The following is a 19,610-nucleotide window of genomic DNA, read 5'->3' on the forward strand; positions in this document are numbered from 1 at the left end:
GGGGGAAATAAAAAAAATAAAAAATAAAAAATAAAAAGGACGTGATGGCTTTGAAGGAAGCTCCTTGGCTTGGGGGAATTATTGAAGCTGTCCCAACCAAATGGACCCTGGATCACATCTCTCTTGTCCCCCGAATTATTGGACCAGGGTGCTTCGGACACGGTTCTAGTTTTGGAGAAAATGTATCTCAACCGAAATCAGCAACGGACCACTATTGCTTGATTCCTTTAGCTACCCAGGCAGAAGTTATGCGCCCAACTGTAGGCAGAAGACAGCAAACAATCAAAAGGACAAAAGACCATAGATTTCTTTCTTAAAATCCTACAAGAATCTAAACGTGGTCTTTAATGTCTGATCCGGGCGTGCCTGTCGTACTGTCAATGCGCGTACGACCGTACGCACCACATGTTGCTGATAATAACAGTAATTTCACGGTAAGCTGATTTTATTTCATGTGGGGAAAGCACTATTACATTGAACAGATCTGCCGATTTTGCATGTGCGAATAATATGCGAATGTTTATGCTTGTACATACATATTCTTTTTCCTTTTTTTTTCTTCTTCCCCTTCTGTGGCAGTGGACATTGCGATATCACAAGAAGATTCTGACCTGTGCACTGCTGCTGTTCGCACACCCCCCTCATCTGCCGCCCTGCGGTTCATCAGAAAATCCAAATGAGGTTTTATTGGACGGATGGATTCCCGAATTCGTAGGGGACCTCTGACGATCGCTAGGGACAAAGTAGAAGGGATTTGCAGCCACGCCCACAAGGGATAGATATGCCACAATCGACCGTTTCTGTCTGACCAATCTCTGAGATCTGTGGTCAGGGGTGTTTTAAGCGGGTGGGCTTTTTCTCCCTTGTGGAAAATGAAAGGAGACAATAAAAAAAAAAATAAAAAAAAGAAAGGTGGTTGACGTTCTCGGACTGGTGGGTGCAGCCTCGGAAACAGCAATGCATCCTTGGGGCTAACCATGGGCAAACATAGACTGATGAAGGGACTGTGCAGCAGTTGCAGCAGGTGACCAAGTTTGACGTGACAGGCGCCGCAGGGGTTTGAATGCGCGCCGCACGCACGCCGGTCCAGGGGAGGACTGTCGGCTCCGGACTGAAAAAAAAAAAAGACCAAATAGCAGTGCTATATTTACAATTTGCAATATTTTACGTGGTAACTTTTTGCCAAGGGATGGGATGGATGGATAATGAGGGGCGCGTCGCGGTAGAATACATCGAACGTGTTAGTCTAGTTTGCGCTCGGTTACGCACGCCTCAACCTCAATGACTATTTACTGTGCTTCACTTGATTTGACTATGTCATTCAAAATTGCGCCTTGGTGCTTTTGATGCGCTGTCCGACACACCAACGAGACACAGCCACCTCTCGACGGGTACTCGCCTCTCTTTCTTCCCATTTTCCATCCCTTATTACCTCGTGCTAACCCCCTCTACCACTTCATGCTGGCAACGAAAGGTAGGTAAACAAAGCCCCTGGCTATGGCATAGCAATGACCAGGGGCAACCACCACCCACCACACGGTCGTTCCCTCCTGTGACGACAGTATCCGCACATTGCCCGTCATCGCTCTCCGTGGGTCGTCGCCAACTGGCAGTATTTACTCCGCCTGCCTTTGCCCTTCCGGGCCCGCAAGCCGAGTCATGAATTCCTCTCTCAAGCCGCCCGGGGGTGTCGCCGACTAATTGGGAGGTTTAGCACGATGATCCTTTCCTCATCTCACCCGACCAACATTTGGTCCCATACACGCCCCCTCCATCATCCAACCGCCAAGTTTTATATCGACTACTACGTATTGTAACGAGCTATTGGGATTGTGTTCTGAATCTACCTTTTTGTTTCTTTACTGTATTCGTATAAAAGAGCCAAGAAAATACAGATAAAGAGAGAGGGTCCCGTGCATAGAATTGTTCCTTCGGTCATAATCCCGGAAAGTTATTATAAACTCGGATGTAGTTCTTCCAATATTTTGTCTTTTCTTTTATGTTTATCCATGGATCGACACTAGATATTTCCTCTTTTTCCGACCCGACGGGGACGGGGAAAAAAGAGTCCAAAAGAATAAAGAACAGTGAACAATTGTCGTCGCTGTTGGTGTATAGCCTTCCCACCTGTATGGTTCGCCACCAAGTTAGCTCGTATTATTTTGTGAGTCCTTGTCTTTGAAGCCGCAGGGATTGTCCGTGTTGTCGCCGCCGTGCAGCGATACGTGCGGACAAGAGAGAGAGGGTGAGAGAGAGGGGGTAGAAAAAAGAAAAAAAACACTGCGCTCGGACTAGAATGAGAAAAAAACAAATACCCAGTGAAATAAAATAAAACATATAAAAAAATCATCACCCTATACCGGAACCCCCCGGGTGTCCGGAGAGAACAAAAGACCTTACGGGGGAAAAATTCAGGAGGTGCGGGACACTTCGCCCACGAGGTCCCCGCCTTTGCGGCTCCTGTACCGGTACCAGTCGCATGCATGTCGGAGGCAGGAGGCTTGTTCGACTCTTTTGCTTACCACGGCTTTCAATATTTTGTACGCACACAAAATACGAGTTTGACCTCAATGCTGTAGATACCAAGCCAAGCAATGATTTTCAGGTTCTACGGGGGTAATCTGGGACTATTACTGCAACGGATTGATGCTGATCTTGCTCCGTTAACGGACCGATCGATTTTTTTTATATTTTTTTTTTTTTTTTGTCTCTCTCCATCCATCTTCACGTTTTCGCTCGCGTTGCATGCCAGAAACGTGTCTCGTCGCCGTGAGTTGGAGGTTAATATCTTTTGGTTTTTACTGACTTGCCATCGTATCGTAGCAGCCGGGTTGTGTCGGACGGGGGTGGGACCTTTTTCCCCTTTCCGTAACCACACACCGCCGGTGAGGAGGCTAATAATACCACGTCAGGAGACTACCTACCTAGGTAAGTGCCTACCTAGGTAGTTGATAGAGAAAACCTTCCCACTTTTGTCATTACCAGACACATAAACATCCGGCACAATTTTCGGTGAATGGCAAATCTATGATGCATTTTAGGAGTATATTTCCCGCAGCCGAAAGTGACAGGTCCAACTCGGGAAAAATCCACGGAAACCTTTTACATTACTGTTGTTCATGCTATACTGGGATTAAAGCTTTTGTTATTTTGTGTGTGTCAATGTCTGAACGCAAGCCATGCGTTGTTGAGAGACGGCCGAATTTTAGCATGAAACGATCATGTGTGTTGACGCATGGCGTAATTAATCTTTCACCGTTCAATTGTAAAAAGTCCTCAACAGCTCTCATTGACCCGGAAAAAAGCCATAGGTAGTTAAACTTGCTGGCTAGCAAGACTACCTACAGACCAGACTGCATTATCAGGCTAGTCTACAGAGATAGACAAATTTAACTAGTCTAGTCTTGTGGTGTGGCTGCAACCATATATTCATTCGTGTCACAAGTGCACATCCCGTCGGTCGGAATCATGAGCCGGGTTGAGAGGGGAAAGGAACAAACACGGATTGTTTGTTGAGCCGTCTCGGTCAAGTGAGATGTGTCATGCTGCAAAAAAACTCTATAGTGGTAGTATGCCGCGCTGGCTGTTCATGCGGGTTCCAGATCGTGAGGTGGTCCGTCCCTGACACTCGTGGTCGGATGATTGGCCAGAGAGACGGCTTTTGGGGACTAGGGACGTAGCTTCGGGGAGCGGTCCGTCAGTTGGTGTAGCACGCCACCATCCGTGAAATCTACCCGCCAACCGAACAGTCAACAATCGCAGAAAAACTGCTACGTAGAGCCTGATGAAAGGCTTTTAGCAGAGTACCTATTACCATCAGCACGTGAAGAACCGGACCGAGGAAAGAGGAAAAAGGAAGAGAAAAAAAAGGCCGACGGATTTGCCAAAAAAAAAGGTCTATAATGTAAGAGTCGCTGGCCGTTAGAAATAGAAGATGATTTGGCCGCGAAAATGTCTGGGGTTGTTTCTGTTTGCTCCTGGGCTACTGCCAGCGAGCGATTCACTCGTGCTAGGGGAAACGAAAACGCAGAAAACAACAAACCTCTTTCCTCATCTAAACTAAAAGTACCTACCCAAGGTACTTACTTGCCTTGCAAGATAAAGGCGTTGAATTTCAAACAGCTTCTCAACATACAACATAATCTCGATTGCTGCAGTACACACAACCTACCGTTACCTACTTTTATTGTCTTGAACTGGAAACCCCGCCGTAGCGTTTGGTCCAGACTCAAAGTGATTACGCCATCACGTCGCAATAGTCAAAAGCCTAGGCGAACGACGGTGCATTTAAGAAGCGTCTGAGCCAACGATAGCACGCGATAAGGACCCGTGCTTTCTTATCGCAGCAGCAATCCCCCCCCAAATTTCATAGGCAGGCGTTTCGAAGTGTGGCCCGCCACTTTGGTCGTAGCTTGGCTTGATCGAGTCGGTATTCAGAAAATCCCAGTCGGTCTGAAGTCGGCATCCAATTATCATATTGTCACCATCTCTGAGAAAAGCATCTGATTGAGCTTTCTGCTTTTTCTACCCTACTTCCATCCCAAACGACCCTATTTTTGCTTGTGCAGCTGCGAAAATACTCGAGCGGACAACAGTTACATTCCCAGTCCACCAACCTTGGAAGCTGCACTGCGTCACACACACATACACACACACCCACCCGCCTGTCTCATAACATAGCTGTCCTCGGGTTACCTGGGATGGCCCCGAAACCGACGGCGGCGGAGACGCCTGAGGAGCCCCAGAGCGATGGCTCCAAGCTCAAGACGTTTGTCGGCATCCTTAGAAAGTACGTTGGACATCTCATTTGGCTTTTTTGAAGTTGGATATCCATTCTACATTGGTCGGACGCTCCGAATGGGCGGCAGGGCATCCATCATCGATGACCCCGCATTCAATAACCGATGAACGGAGGGCATCAGCCATCGGCCATGGTGGCATCAAGATCGATAGAAAGACGAATGATGATATGAGAAATAATGTTTTGAAGCACGTTGATGAATGCTAACAATTGGCACATTTGCGCATTGCAGGTTCATCGGCGTTCCGGACCTCGCAGCTGTTCGATTCTCCCTCCCATCACAGCTCCTCGAGCCCACACCCAATCTCGAGTATTGGAACTATCTCGATGCACCGAATACGTTCATCGCCATCGGTACATCGGATGATCCCGTTGACCGTATGCTAGAGGTTCTGCGTTTCTGGTTCACAAAGGACTTGAAGTACGCCAAGGGCCGCCCGTGCAAGCCATACAACTCGTGCCTAGGCGAATTCTTTCGCTGCAACTGGGAGGCTGAGGATAATGCACCCAGGATCAATACAAAGGCCATAACAGACGGAACCCCAGATGGCAGCAGGCCTGGTAGCGGTGCTTCGAGCTTGAAGTCGAAGAAGAATGTTCCGGCATCCCTCGGAGTTGCCGCTGGCGACTCCCGCGCAGCTTCGAATCTATCGGTTGCGCAGACCGGCACGAACCCTCAGAACCCCACTGTGAGAGTTTCATACCTCACCGAGCAGACCTCTCACCACCCTCCCGTCAGCGCCTTCTACATTAGCTGCCCGGAGAAGGGACTTCACGCGCGCGGCTTTGACCAGATCACAGCCAAGTTTACTGGCACGAGCATCAAGGTAATGCCCGGCGAGCACAACCTTGGTATCTTTGTCACGCTCGAGCGCCACGACAACGAGACGTACCAGCTCACACACCCGGCCGCCCATCTCGGTGGCTTTTTGCGTGGCGGTCTTAACGTTACCGTGGGTGACATGTGCTTCATCACATGCCCCCAAACCAAGCTCAAGGCTATTCTCCGCTACTACGACGAGGGCTGGACGCGGTCGACCAACCAGGTTGAGGGAATCATCTTTAGATATGACCCAGAAAACGACACCAAGGTTAACATCAAGGACGTTGCGGATGAGGACATCCTGGTGAGGTTAAAGGGCCCGTGGAAGGAGAAGGTTGTCTTTACGATGGGCCCGAAGCCAGTTGTATGTTTTCCCCACTTGATTTCATCTCTCTTTCGAGCCCCCTTATCGGTATGTGGCACATGGAACTTTGACTAACATACACACATAGGCTTCACACCCACCCGAGAAGCAAACAACGATCATTGATATTGCACCGCTTAGCGTGGCACCCAAGTCATTGCCACCCCAAGAGATGCAGCTTGAGAACGAATCTCTGGAAATGTGGCGTGGGGTAACAGAGGCCATTAACGCGAAGCAATACTCCAAGGCTACAAACGTCAAGATCGAGCTCGAGGAGAAGCAACGCGAGAAGGCACGCGAGCGGGAGCGCACAGGTGAGGCTTTCAAGCCGGTCTTCTTCGAGCAGGTCACAGACAAAGGTGGCAAGCCGCAACTTACCGAGAAGGGCCGTGCCGTGCTGGAGAGGGCACAGAAGGGCGACTGGAGCGTCGAGGGTATACTGGATGTGCCCAAGCCCGCATCGAGCTGATGATGTTGGGGGTATTCCCTGGGTTTAATTCGGGATGCGTTTTTGTTCGCTGGGCATAGATATCTCGTTGGTGGTGCCGGCTGGCTGGCATATAGAGCACACACCACATAAGCGTCATTATTTTCGCTACTTTTATACTGTTTCATTTGCTTTTCGTTGTCTTTACCCGCGAGATACGGAAGATGGACCAACCTCTTCCACAGTTTACTAATTGTGTTTGTTCTTTTTGCTTGCTGTTTAAAGCCGTTCAGATAAAGCCACAATTCTCACACAATAACCCAATTTGAAAGATTCCCAACCGGTATCTTCTTTGGAGCTTATATTGCTATCTGAATTGTGTGCAAAGTGCAATATCAAATGAAACACTCTCATCCCACTTGACCAGATTGTTGGAAGTAGCCATGGGGTACCAGATCCCCATATGAAAGGGCTAACCTTTTTTGGACAGCAGACGAATGTATATTAATTAGAAACTGTCGAAGAATAGCATCACGGTGCTCTTTCAAAATATGCAACCAACTTGATTTTCTCGACCAGTCTCTTCCGACTACCGTGATTCCATTTGGGCTATCCAATGCGTAGCGGTACGTTGTACGCAAGGCTGGGTTGAATACTACCCGATTAGGGTATACCGATTGGAGAAGGTGGTACTGTGCTCCCGGGGGAACTCGATGCTAATATTAACCAGGGTGCAAACGCAACACCAAATTTATTTATTACCCGTGCATTATATAGATATGTATTCTTCCTGTTATGTTTCCTTCTGGCCCATCAAATGAGATATCGATTCCCCCCCTTTTTCACCTTGCACCGCGAGTCCTTCTCCCCACCTTCATGACCATCATCAGCCTGGTTAGGTAGGTAAATAAACAGTCAAATATCCTATTCGTATGTCTTTGGAGGACGCTTGCGGTCCGAGCATCTATAGCACAGGCTATGAATATGCCTCGATCTCTTGGAGGGGGGTTGTTCAGTCTAATTCATTAGCCAGATAGATGTCGGTGGCAGGTGGTTCCCCCCCATATGAATGCACAGGCAGCCATGGGGAAAATCCAGAGTGAAGCAAGCAGAAACCCAAAAAGGCAGAAATCGGATATTTAAAGTGCAATATGCGTGAGGACAGGTACCAGATGAGCAGACGATAGGTCCCCCCCTGTACTTGGTCTGGCGGCTGAATGTACTTTTGCGCAGAAGGCGCCGTAACAGATACAGCCTTTCGTGAGCTACACGGTTTACAGCACATAAGAGGAGAGAAGAGGATCTGTGCCAAGTCCCTACTACTGAGGGTCGTCGGTTGTCAGGGCATAACATAGCATGGCCGATACAGTAAAAGTAGCCATTTCCAGGCTTGACGGGGATTTTGCTTTTAGTTTCTCAAGTTAAAACATAGCTCCCTAGCGAACCCAGTTGCTCCTCCTTGAGTTCACTCAGCCACATCCATTCGGTATAAAATAGAGTTTGCCTCTTATAAAGGGGTGTTGTGAGGCGAGTTCATGCCACCTTGATCTCCGAAACCTCGCCCATCTCGTTCTTGACCTCCCCAGACACCTTGTACGCCACGCGCCACCTGAGCTTGAAGACCTCGACCTTTTTGTTTCTATCACCGGCATGCCATACTTCGAGAACCTGAGTGACACCACGGCTTTGCTTGGGTGACAGATCCCTTCCGGTTTGCGGTTGTAATTGTGATTCGTATCCCTTTTTCATCACAAGTCAGTCAAAAAGTCGGGAAGCAGGCATAATGGTGGCAAGTTGGACAATCACAGATCAGATCAATAACAAAAAACAAATGTGAAAAAAAACATACCTTGGGAACGGCAGACTGAAAGTGCAGCTCAGACAATGGTTGTGCCGTGTTGTTCGAAAAGGCAAAATGTAACCTGACCGAGTTCGCACCAGGGGTAGGCCTTTTGGCAATCAGCTCAATTTTGAGCGCCTGGTCAGCGAGTACAGCCTTCTGCTCCTGGGGCAGCTGCGGGGCCGCTTCAGGCGGCAGTGCAGACGAAAAAGCCCACTCGTCATCATCGTTGGCGTCGGTGACAGTGACAGCTTGTGCTGGCGGTGGCTGGAAGGCCTGGGTAGCATGACCTGGCGTTGATGGTTTGGAGGAAAAGGCCGAGGGAGAAGCCAGGGCGGCAAACGGGTCGGTTGTGGTCTTGGGTGGCGGTGCAAACAGAGATGACTGATAGTTCGGGGGTTGAGGCGTTGATGACTTGGATGAGGTAGGTGGTGGTGAAGTGAATCCCGAGAATGGCGAGACGGAAGGGGCCGGCGGAGAGATGGTCGTTTGTAAGGGGCCTTTGGCACTGCTGTTTTCAGTTATAGACGACAGTAATGCCGGGCCAGGGATGTCTGTCACAAATTGTTAGTACTCATAGGTTTTCCCTCCAAGCCACAGAGGTGTAGAGTCGATAGCTAACTTACTTGTGTTGGCTCCGAAACCCAATTGTATCCCGCCGCTCTGGCCACCCAAGCTCTCGCTTTCTCCAATAGAGAGGCCAAGAAGGTCGTTTTCAATGCCACCTGATGGACCCGCGGCCGGCTGCGAAGATCCTGCACCATTTGTGCTAGAGTCACCGTCAAAGTCAATAAGCGACAGCTCATTTCTGGCCGAAGAAGACGATGCCCCGGCAGCGGCCGAGGGAGGTGCACCACTCGACAGCTTTTTGGCACCCTCGATGTCGCCCTTTTTGAGAAGCTTGTACCTCTCTACCGTCCGATGTATGCTGTCGTTGATTTCCAACAGCTTGGCTACGGCTTCATGGTCATCCGATTCCTCCTCGCACATTTTCTGGATTTTTGGCTGCGCGCTCGAGAGTGCCGAAGCTAGCTCTTCGAACACATCACCATCCTGCATCGTATCCCCCGGCTTGAACGCCTCCAGCCTTTCCTCCAGCAGCCTTGCCTTTGCCTGGATTTTGCCAACCTCCTCGGCCGCCTTGGCGCGGTAGTCGACCTTGGTGCGCGTGTCATAGCCAGCCATGACCTTCATCAGACGGTTGGCTTCCTGCAAATCCTCTGGGGTTCCTCGCCGGATAAGCTCCTGTAGTTTTGCCGATTGCGCCTCGCGCTCCTCTTCCTCCATTTCTTCGGCAGATTTCAAATTCTACCGACGCAACGAACCGTAGAGGTGTAGCTTAGTATAAGCACAATCTTCACAAAACATGCATGGTCAAGAAGAAAAGTATCACCGCAGGAAGAAATTATGCCCACTTACATCGCTGGGATTCAGCACTGCAGCATCATCCCTCCTGACCTCGGGAAAAGTGTAGCCCTTGTAGCTCAGAAGCCTGTGCATATCCCTGATGAAGCCCAGATCGTCCTTGTACCTGCTCGTCTCGCAGATGGTGCTCCTCCACTCCTCGATGGCCTCGAGGATCTTTGTCTGGACACGCGAGGCGCGGATGGGCGGGCGCTCGGGGAAGCGGCGGACCAGCTCGTTGAGGAACTCCTTGGTGCTGATCTGCAGGTGGAAAGGGTAGCCGCAGTTCTTGACGCAGATGTCGAGCAGGTGTAGGGCCAGCAGGGCGACGTTGGCATTGCGGTGATTGATGTAGCCGACGATGGCCATGGCGGCCTCGCGCGGGGCCGTTCCTTTCTTGGAGTTGATCAGGTCCGAGATCTCGAGGTTCAGGGCCAGATTCGGTTCGTAGTTCTCCGGGCTGCACGCGGCCTGAATGAAGCGGAGCAGCTGCGAGTTGGCCGAGCTCGTGCTGCCTGGCTCCCCCCACCGGTCCCGCGCGGCGTATCGGGCGGATGCCGCCTCCATTGTGAAAGGGTGTTGAGTGTTAGGCCACTCGGATGTTGCGGGCCTCAAGGGGAATACCCGGGGTGGTTTTTTTTTTGAGCTACTGCTAGTTGAATCACAGCCTGTGTCGCTCGGCGTCTGAGTTTTTAATGTCTTTGTTGTCGCTATCGTTGTCCCCGTAAACCTCCGATGTCTTGGGGCGGGGCAGGCGCTTTTGGAAAGAGCCTAGGAACCTCCAGGAAGCCGAACAAAGTCAATCAATGCAGCTAGATTTGTACGAGCGAGTCCCCTAAATTGCTACCGGCAAGCTGCGCACTCCATTGAGCAGGTGGGTAGATGTGGAATATGGTTGACGACACGGTTCTGTGCGAGGTGTATGTCAAGAGTTGCGATGCGAAATGTCGGGCAGGCAGTTAGTTTAGTTAGATACCGTACAGCATATAGCTGGCAATAAGCAAAGCGTCCATCAGTTCGAATCCGTGTCAGGGTGGGACCCAATTAATCCCACCAGACTAAGGCAGGGTGACCGTCCGTTAATGTGGAGGTTGCTTGGCGGGGAACCTCCCAGTTAATGTTAGTAAGGCATTTTCGAGCATCATACTGTACTGTGGTTTTGCTAGGTAGAATTTGCCCATGTCGTACAGTACGTAAATAGGTACGTACCTATACCTAAGCCAAACAGGTACGTACCTTGCTTGATTGCCCCACCATTACATACACATTGGGCAAGGAGGGACGAGAAGCTTTCTTTAGTAACTTGAGACCAAAAAAGTGCCATCTTCAACGCCGTTTTATTTTCTTAATTCTTTTTTTTTCTTCTTCCACAGCCACATAGGGAAACACACACACAAAAAAAAAAAAAAAAAAAAACCACAATGGTCCGCCACAAGAAGGACTTCAACAGCAAAGGCAAGCGCCTTCACCACGGCCCGCCAAGAGGCAGCAGGCCACCCCCACGTCGCCAAGACAACGACGGCGACGATGCCGACGACAACAACGACAACAGCGGCAGCCGTAGCAACCGCTCACCACCAGCATTCAAGGCCGCGTGCTGGGACCTGGGCCACTGCGACCCGCGGCGATGCTCTGGCAAGAAGCTCATGAAGCTCGGCATGATGCGGCCGCTGGCGCTGGGCCAGCGCCACCAGGGCGTCATCGTCACGCCAAACGGCAAGACGGTCGTGTCGCCGGCGGACCGCGAGACGCTTGAGCAGCATGGCGCCGCCGTCGTAGAGTGCTCGTGGGCCCGCACCAAGGAGGTGCAGTGGTCGCGCGTCGGCGGCCGCTGCGAGCGCCTGCTGCCGTACCTCGTCGCCGCCAACACGGTCAACTACGGCAAGCCCTGGCGTCTCAACTGCGTCGAGGCCCTGGCCGCCGCCTTTGCCATCTGCGGCCGCCTCGAGTGGGCCGCCCAGGTCCTGGAGCCCTTCTCCTACGGTGCTGCGTTTTTGGAGATCAACGCCGCGCTGCTCAAGAGATATGCCGCGTGTGCCGACGCGGACGAGGTCAAAAAGACCGAGGAGGAGTGGATGGAGAGGCTGGAGAGGGAGTATGCCGAGAGTCGGGAGTCTGATGGGAAGGATTTGTGGAAGGGTGGAAACATGAATCGGCGGCCGATTATGGAATCCGATGACGACGAGGATGATGACGGGGAGGGATCTGGGGAGGATGGTGAAGGCAGTGATGGGAGCGTGGATGGCATATATCTCGGCAAGAAACCTCCTGGAAAACAGACAGAGGCCGACGATGACGACGATCAGCAACAGTCCAAAGATCCTTTCGACATATCCGACGATTCAGATGACGACGCGGCTATGGAGGAAATCCGCAGAAAAGTGTTGGCGTCGAGACCGTTTGCAGAATCTTCGGCGGCGACGAAGACAGGAATCGAAGTCGACGACAACAAGCCCGCTCCAGCCTCGATCCCTCGCCCACAGCCAACAACAAGTAATAACAACCAGTTCAAGCCCGACCTGGAAATAGAACCGGATTCTGACAATGGTTCGGACGATGACGAATTCGACGGCATTATGTCCGCCACTCCCGTAACTGATCGTGTGGGACTGGCAAAGTTGGAAAAGGAGAGAGCGAGGGCAGCAATAACAACGCGCACATTTACATCCTCCTCGATATCGGCCCCGCGTAGGGGATGAATGAGCCTAAATCAAAGATAGAACCCGAGACGATTTGAACAGTTTGTGATGATTAGCTGATGGCATTATGGCACAAACAAACGAAAATGGATCTGGATTTACAATTCCTATGCAGATTATCCAATATGCAACCTTGAAAGCCCACAGGGGGCATATATATGCAAAGAAAAAAGAGTACGCCACCTTGTACACATATACTCCATGCGAGAAGATCCCAGTAAATGCGCCAGAATCATGCAACTCCCCAAAAACAAAGGAAATTATTCAGTTATCCCAAGTCCACGCAGCTCACCACCACCATTGCCGCTACCACCCTCAACCAACTCCCACCCATCTCTATCCCTGCCTCTTGACCGTTCCCTCTCAAACTTGCGCACCCGCTGCCCAGCCGCAACGACATCAACAGGGACTTTTCCAAACTCAATGAAGCGTCCATCTCCAAGCTTCAGACCCCCCGGCGACGAGCCGGACCGCGCCATCGCCTCTCCACCTTGCACCAAGTCTGGACTTTGCCCGGGAGGCGCGCCAAATTTGACAGGCACGACCGGAGACCTCCTACCACGAGCAACACCGCTGGAAGCAGGACTGGTCGATCGAGTAGACGCGGATGCTCCAACGGCCGCCGACCCCGACAATAAGCTGCCAGAGCCGGCGCGGCGACGGGCTGGTGACATGAGCTCCGAGTGCCGCTCCTCATACCGCTGATAGCTGGTATGAATGTCAGGGAACGCCGGACCTATACGCGGCGACGGCTCTGTGCGCACGTCCGAGGGTGCATGGCTGTAAACGCTACCAGACCCGCTGCGGCCGCCGCCGACATCGTAGCCGTAGCCGTGGTACATGTATGGCGGGCCATAGGGAGAGGCGCCCCGGCCAGTATTCAATACGCCGCTGGGAGCATCCGTCGGGGACGACCGGGTGCTGGTGGTTGGAACGGTCGGGGCGTGCCTCGCGGGTATGGGAACGAGGGACTGCTGCTGCTTCTGTGGCTGAGTTTCTCCGCTGGGGTTGCGCGACATGGGCAAGGACGTGTAGCCATCTGGCGAGGGGGGATATGGAGCCTGCGGCGGCTGTACACTGAGAATATATGGGTATTGATGTGGACCGCCGCTGGCTCTGTGGTTTTGTCGGCGCCCGTACGTTTTTGGAGGGTATCCGGTTACCGGTGCAGCGGAATACTGGTAATTACCAGTGCTGTTCCGAATAGACGGCGTGGAACGCGTCATGACGCCATCTCCATAGTCACCCTCGTCCGGCAGCGTTTCGAGCAGCTCCGACGAGGGGATTCTGGCCCGGCCAGGACTGTACAGAGGGATGTCGGTATCCCATCTTTGAACTGATCCAGGCACAGCCGGGGCACCTGTAGCTGATGGGAATGGCTGGAATTGCGGACCGCCACTGGAAACGGAGCCACGTATTTGGCGCTCAAATGGAAGACCAGGAGGAGGGGAGAAGGGTGAGGTAACCTGGCCAGGACTCGATCTTGTCGAGCGCGAGCCGGCAAAAAGCGTTGCAGGTGGCAGCGGTGGACTGCTAACGCTGCTCTGCGGGGCGAGTGCAGGACTACTGACGTTGCTGTACACTTTGCTGCCCGGTCGAGTAGGTACACGAGTCTCATCAGGGGGCGACTCAGCCACAACCGTGATTGGAGACTCGGAATTCGCCTTGCGGTGGTGCTTCAGCAGATCGCTGCTTGACCTCCTCGATAGGTCTGACCAAGGTCTTCTTGGTGGCCTTGCCCGCGTGCTCGATACGCTCGATCCCCGACTGCGGCTCTTGGCGGTCCCGTTTGATGACCTTCGAGCGCTAGGCTCCCTATTATTCAAGCGTTCAGAAGAAGCTCGAGACCTGGGTTTAATATTTTCTCTGAACCGCTGCAGGGCGTTTTGTGTCTTCTCAGTCCAGCTCGACGGGGGACTAGAGACAGCCTTGAAGTACTCGTTGTGGAACTCGCCTGGCGAGGTCGGGGGTTCATCGTTATGACCAATGCCCTTACCGATTACGTCCGGTTCAGTGGCCTTCGTGTTTCCTATGGGTCTTGGCCTTCCCGCCGCCACACTCGCGTAGCTGTGACCGTTTGCGCCGTCGATCCTTAGCTTTGGACGCACTGGGGCCCCCGTTGTGTGGCTAACACTCCGGACTGTCTTGTCATCACCGCTCAGAATAACACTAACGTCGTTGATCATTTCAGCCACCGCCCCGCCAGCCGGCGAAGTCTGCTTGAGTTTATTGAGGATCATCCTCGCCCCGCTCTCGGCCGTCGTTTCTGGTGCCACCGAGGTTCGCCGTGGGGAGCCGCCATGTTGGGCATGAATTTGCGCATTGTATCTAGACCCCTTGGCCGTCTCTCGGCTGACGCTGCTACGCGGATCACTGACCGTCCTGTCTCGCCAAGCCCCTGCGCGGTCATGATAACGGCGGCCCTCATTTTTCTTGACTGTCCTGTGCTGCGGAGAATGTGTCACAAGCTGCCATGGTGGCGAACGCGGGGAATTGAGTACGGCAGAAGTAGCTTCTTCGATCCCAGGCGTGCCAGGATCGATCCGTGGGGAGGGAACCGCAGGCACAACAGTCCCTGTATCATCAGCATCCGCCACAAACGGCGGGGCTGGTATTGTCTGCTTCTCTGGATATGGCACCGGAACATGAAAGTGATAGGGGTTGACGTAGTCCAGCGGCGCAGTGACTGTCGTCGGAGACTGGTGGTAAGGCCCAAGGGTACTGTTATCATTGTCTAACACAGGAACCCATTGCTCTACGCCCGACAAGCTTTGCTGGCTGTTCGGCGTGCCGCTGTCCGTCTCTGATAGGCTGCCACTGTTCCTTTCAAAGACAGAAGAAGGCGGTGCCTCATCGGCAGTCCGGTTGACGATGTGTTCTTGTACCTTTTGGGTGAGCGAGATGATAGATTTGTGGCAGAGTCCGGATCGCAGCTCCAACGCCTTGCGCGACTTTACCAGACGCTCGCGATCTGCGGCTTTCTTCTCAAACCGCTCTACATGATCAAGCAGCTTGCGTCCGTGGATATGGAAACGTCGATAGTCGTCTGGCAGCCCTATCTTTGGGTCGTGTTTGACACGATTATCGGCTTCGTCGTATGATCGGCAAAACACTGCCACGGCACGCTCGAGCCAGAAAACATGCTGTTTCTCCTCAGCCAAAGTTTCAACAAAAAACGCCTGTACAACACTGTGAACTCTCAGGATGTCGAGGTATTCAACGTTACGGTCGAAGCTTTGCCGTGAACTGCGTGAGCTGGTTGGTGAGATATCATCGCTCTCTATCCGCTCGATCAGCGCGAACATTATTAGCACTTTAAGTGAGTTATTAAGTGTCATCTTTCTGTGTGAAACATCGAAAGTCTTGACGGGTGTTGTGTTATCCAAAGCATGAAGACCTAATCTCCGAGGTTAATACTGACCAAAGACAAGTGCATCAGTCTGAGATGGACAATCACTCACCGAGCGCAATCATCTCCACTGGCACGTGCGAGTCGAAGAAAACCAATATGGACATGAGGTTCAGTGCTGCATTGGCACCGCGGTCATGCAGTTGGTCATAAACGGCCCGATAAGCCGGCAAACTCCCAACCTTGGGTCTACTGCGATACGACCTCAGATATTTAGACAGCGGCTCTCTGGTTGCCTTGAGGTGCTGGGCCGCAACGTGAATCATAAGAGGCAACCGCCCCATGAGCTGGACAAGCTCCATTGCCCGTGAACGCTCATCCTGGGACCAAGGACGTGGTTTTTCCATCTCAAGAAGGAGCAGCTCTTGTGCCTCCTGCACTGTCAGTAAATCCAGCTCCATCACCTGTGGGTTGTCAAACTGATGATCTCCGCCCACTGCGGCATCGGTCGATGTGAATATGATCGAAGTCCCAGGACGGCTCGGGATAAAACGCTCGGTGCCCTTGGCGTCGAATTGTATGCCATCAAAAACTAGCAGCCAGTCGTCGAAAGTTTCGAACCATGCGCGAACTATGTCGACGATACGGCTGGGGTCTCGTAGCAGCTCGTCATCCACTGCGCCGCCAGCCACGTTCTCTAGCGAATCCCGTATTGCTTCTGTCTTTGCGATGCGCCAGAACCAGTGTTCCATCTCGGGTATCGACTTGGCACGCACCCAGTAGACACCGCCTGAATAGTCGGCTTTGTGTTTGAATACGTACTGCCGTGCCAAATGTGTCTTGCCGCCGCCAGGCAGGCACTGCAGGAGTACAGCCGATGTTCCATAGGCCCGACGTCCTTTATCCATTAGCTTCTTGTGAAGGTCCCTCATCTCCTGCTCCCGGCCAATATTGTACGAGTTTGGCCTGAAGCTTTCTGGATGAATAAAAATAACTCCTGATGTCCCTTCTCGTGAAAGGCTTGGGTGAGAAGATGCTGGCACCAATGGCAAGGGTGAAGTTGCCGAAATCTCGGATCTTCCATCGTGAGACGTGGATGCCTCTGATGGTGGAGGAGCGCTAGGTGGTGGTTCAAGATAACGAATCTCTCTATTGGTGCGATCTAATACTTGGAGAAAAGGATGCTCCCAAACAATCAGCCTCCGTTGTTCCAACACAAAAGGCCGTCAATACTCAGCTAGCATTAAGGCTCCTCCGCGAACTGGGTAAAAATCCAACCCCTAGTAATCCGCCTCATTGTGCTCAAAATAGTGAATGCGTTGTGGACCTTGAAGAAGTAACAGAGTCCTGCGCGGAACTCTCGGAGGGTGTGTAGATGGTGTTTGTGGGCGAAGGGGACCTACCGCTTGCTGAAGATCGGCTCTGGCCAGAAGCGCTCTGGGGAGGACTCTACAGGTAGCATTGTCAGTAATTGTATGTTGGCAAGTGGACATGGCTTTTGCACCTACAAATGCCCTTATCTGCTCATTGATGTCATTTCTGGCTCTGGCCCGGCGCTCTTCGTCCTCAACACCCCATCGGACTTGGATGACATTAGGCGCCTCGGTCACCCACTCACGAAGGGTGGTCGAGACCATCCTGTAGCCCGGAGCGTTCTCACTGTCAAACTTGGCCATGCCCGAATGCGTCGCCTCAATGCCATAGTAGACAACTCCTGGCAGTTGAGGGCTCGCCGAATTAGCATCGACAATGATGAGTTTATGTCCCTTGATATCTGTCTTGTGGTTCTCATGGGCCATGTGGATCTTGAACCGCTGGTAAACATCAAGGAAGTGGCTGTTGATGTTCTGCAGTGTCTCGTTGTCTCGCTTCAGCGTCTTGAGAAGAACCGATTCGGACTCGAAAAAGCGTTTTGGCACCACTGCGTCCGACATGTGCTGTAACACTCCCGCCCACTGAGCCACGTCAGACCCGGTGTGCGGGGTGCCGAGAAAGATGATTCCATAGGTCGAGACGTAGATGGATCTCAGAGCGTCGTGGGCCGTGTTTCGCAAATCGTTGCTGTACAACAAAGCTCGCTTCACGAGAATGCCACCGAGACTGTGCGCGACCCAGATGATAGGGTTGTGCGTCGTCTCCTCGCTCTTGCGATAGTTGGTCAAGGTCGCGACGAGCGTCTGGGCGTGGACGTGAATGAAGTTGTCGCTGGCGCTGCGGTCATTGCGAGTCGAGTAGACGTCGGCGTTGTACCCATAGACCAAAATGTTTGCATGCTGCTTCTTCAGCGAGACTGGAAGCAGGTCCGCAGGCCAGTAGACGCCGTTGGTGCGGGCCGTCCATGTCTTTTGCGGGTCGCCATTTAAGCCATGGACAAGGACAATGTCAACCTTCGCATCTGGATGCGTGTAGACGGCGCTGACCTCATAGCGGGAGACCTGTTTGTTTATTGTGCCCTAATTTGAGAGAAGAGAAAGCAGAGGGGATGATGTTAGCTTCTGTGTCTGATCTCACTTGCCTGAAGCAGTAAATATTTAAATGTAAAGCCTTATCCCCCCGCTCCTTCCCGAGGTGCACAATGCTGATGCTGACGCTGTATCCAAATGCGGCCCGCCCCGGTGCTGACTTCGCGTAACGGGCGATCCTTTTGACAATTTCCACGACAGACTGCAAGATGCGATGGAGCAGGGAAGAGTAACCCGCGTGAAGTATTCAATTCATCCCGGCAAACAACAGACGAAGTTCATCCAGAAGCGGTCCCAGAAGCTCCAGCCAAAATTGTTGAGATAAGATGAGAGACGCAGTGACATACCATTCTTAACGGGATGGGCCCCGCCGTTCAGCTCAAAGAACCGCAGTACGGTGCGGCAGTTGTCAATCTGTGCGATGCGCTGCTAGATCTGAAATCTCGATTACTTGGAATGATTGAGTTCAGCTCAAAATACTACATACACTGCAGACGGATAACAAAGGGTTGAATGTGACAACAAAAGGGTGTGTTGCAAAAGACAGAAAAATAGGTACCAGGTATGTAAACAAAAATATCATATCAAGTAGGAAGAACCTAGAAAGATTTCATATCGACAAAACGAGGCACCCCGTGGCATTAAGGCGGGAAAGGGGCGATGCAACGCCACGAAATAAATTGAACAGAAATTCAACGAGTGGGCGTTACCCGTTAGAATCAGACAAAGCAAAGCCGCAGCCTGACTGACTATTGCCGTCCAGTTCCTTACCCCCTATGCCAGGCACCCTACATACAGTAAGTAGTATTAAAACATACAATTTAGAGCCAAGTCACATTTTCCTTGCAAAGGATTTTTTTTCTGGGTGGCATGGTCCAGTAGATCCATCACGAGGGCCTCCCAGTCTACCTTTTGGACAGTTGCATGGGGCCAGCTGAGCGCACCATCACCCCTGGGGGGAATCCACACACGCTAGGGGCTCTTCCCGAGCCACACCTTACGGATACAATCCTTGTAGAATCGCCGTTTTTTTAAAGCCGGGGGGAACTCCGCACTGCCGTCATCGCGATCCACACAGCCAGCCGGCCAGTGGTGGGCAAGGCTTGGCCCTGTCGCATTCTGCCATCTAAATTTCTGACAGGCTTGTTGTGCTAATAGTCTAGGTAGATAATAGTTGCTTAGTTCTAGACAAATCGCAAAGGAATCACTTTGACTTCAGCGCCAATCGCTCTTACTTGGCGGAAATCAAGCAATCCGTGGACCAATTTAGAACCAGACCGATCTTGAACTAGAAATCCACCAGATGGTGTTGAAACCCAACAGTCTACCGTTGCAGAGTCCTAACGGTAGTGGCTTGGTTTTCATGCTTGATAGGCAGCCAACCTAATTATTCATCTTACCTCATTGGTTGAACCTCACCTGTCCGTCATACAAACATCAG

At 52.0% G+C, this 19,610-nt stretch overlaps 4 protein-coding genes across 4 annotated transcripts; 2 read left to right on the forward strand and 2 right to left on the reverse strand.

Annotated features, from left to right (window-relative positions):
* The first annotated feature begins 4,365 nt into the window (after positions 1-4,365).
* Positions 4,366-6,759, forward strand: PgNI_08431 (uncharacterized protein). Its single transcript, XM_031128428.1, has 3 exons — positions 4,366-4,789; positions 5,034-5,988; positions 6,077-6,759. Exons 1-3 carry the CDS (start codon positions 4,701-4,703, stop codon positions 6,455-6,457), a joined length of 1,425 nt encoding a protein of 474 aa, XP_030978755.1. The 5' UTR covers positions 4,366-4,700; the 3' UTR covers positions 6,458-6,759.
* A 1,034-nt stretch (positions 6,760-7,793) lies between these two features.
* Positions 7,794-10,744, reverse strand: PgNI_08432 (uncharacterized protein). Its single transcript, XM_031128429.1, has 4 exons — positions 9,675-10,744; positions 8,882-9,563; positions 8,265-8,809; positions 7,794-8,155 (listed from the first exon to the last, which is right to left on the reverse strand). Exons 1-4 carry the CDS (start codon positions 10,224-10,226, stop codon positions 7,949-7,951), a joined length of 1,986 nt encoding a protein of 661 aa, XP_030978753.1. The 5' UTR covers positions 10,227-10,744; the 3' UTR covers positions 7,794-7,948.
* A 336-nt stretch (positions 10,745-11,080) lies between these two features.
* Positions 11,081-12,358, forward strand: PgNI_08433 (uncharacterized protein; the record flags this gene model as incomplete). Its single annotated transcript, XM_031128430.1, has 1 exon — positions 11,081-12,358. The coding sequence occupies one exon, from the start codon at positions 11,081-11,083 to the stop codon at positions 12,356-12,358; it is 1,278 nt and encodes a 425-aa protein (XP_030978466.1).
* On the reverse strand, positions 11,409-18,924 carry PgNI_08434 (uncharacterized protein). Its single transcript, XM_031128431.1, has 5 exons — positions 18,517-18,924; positions 17,216-18,160; positions 17,035-17,156; positions 15,820-16,826; positions 11,409-15,755 (listed from the first exon to the last, which is right to left on the reverse strand). The coding sequence occupies exons 1-5, from the start codon at positions 18,517-18,519 to the stop codon at positions 12,619-12,621; spliced, it is 5,214 nt and encodes a 1,737-aa protein (XP_030978758.1). The 5' UTR covers positions 18,520-18,924; the 3' UTR covers positions 11,409-12,618.
* Positions 18,925-19,610: the final 686 nt, after the last annotated feature.

Source organism: Pyricularia grisea, assembly GCF_004355905.1.
Source record: "Pyricularia grisea strain NI907 chromosome V map unlocalized Pyricularia_grisea_NI907_Scaffold_6, whole genome shotgun sequence".
In the NCBI taxonomy this organism is placed as follows: Eukaryota; Fungi; Ascomycota; class Sordariomycetes; order Magnaporthales; family Pyriculariaceae; genus Pyricularia; species Pyricularia grisea.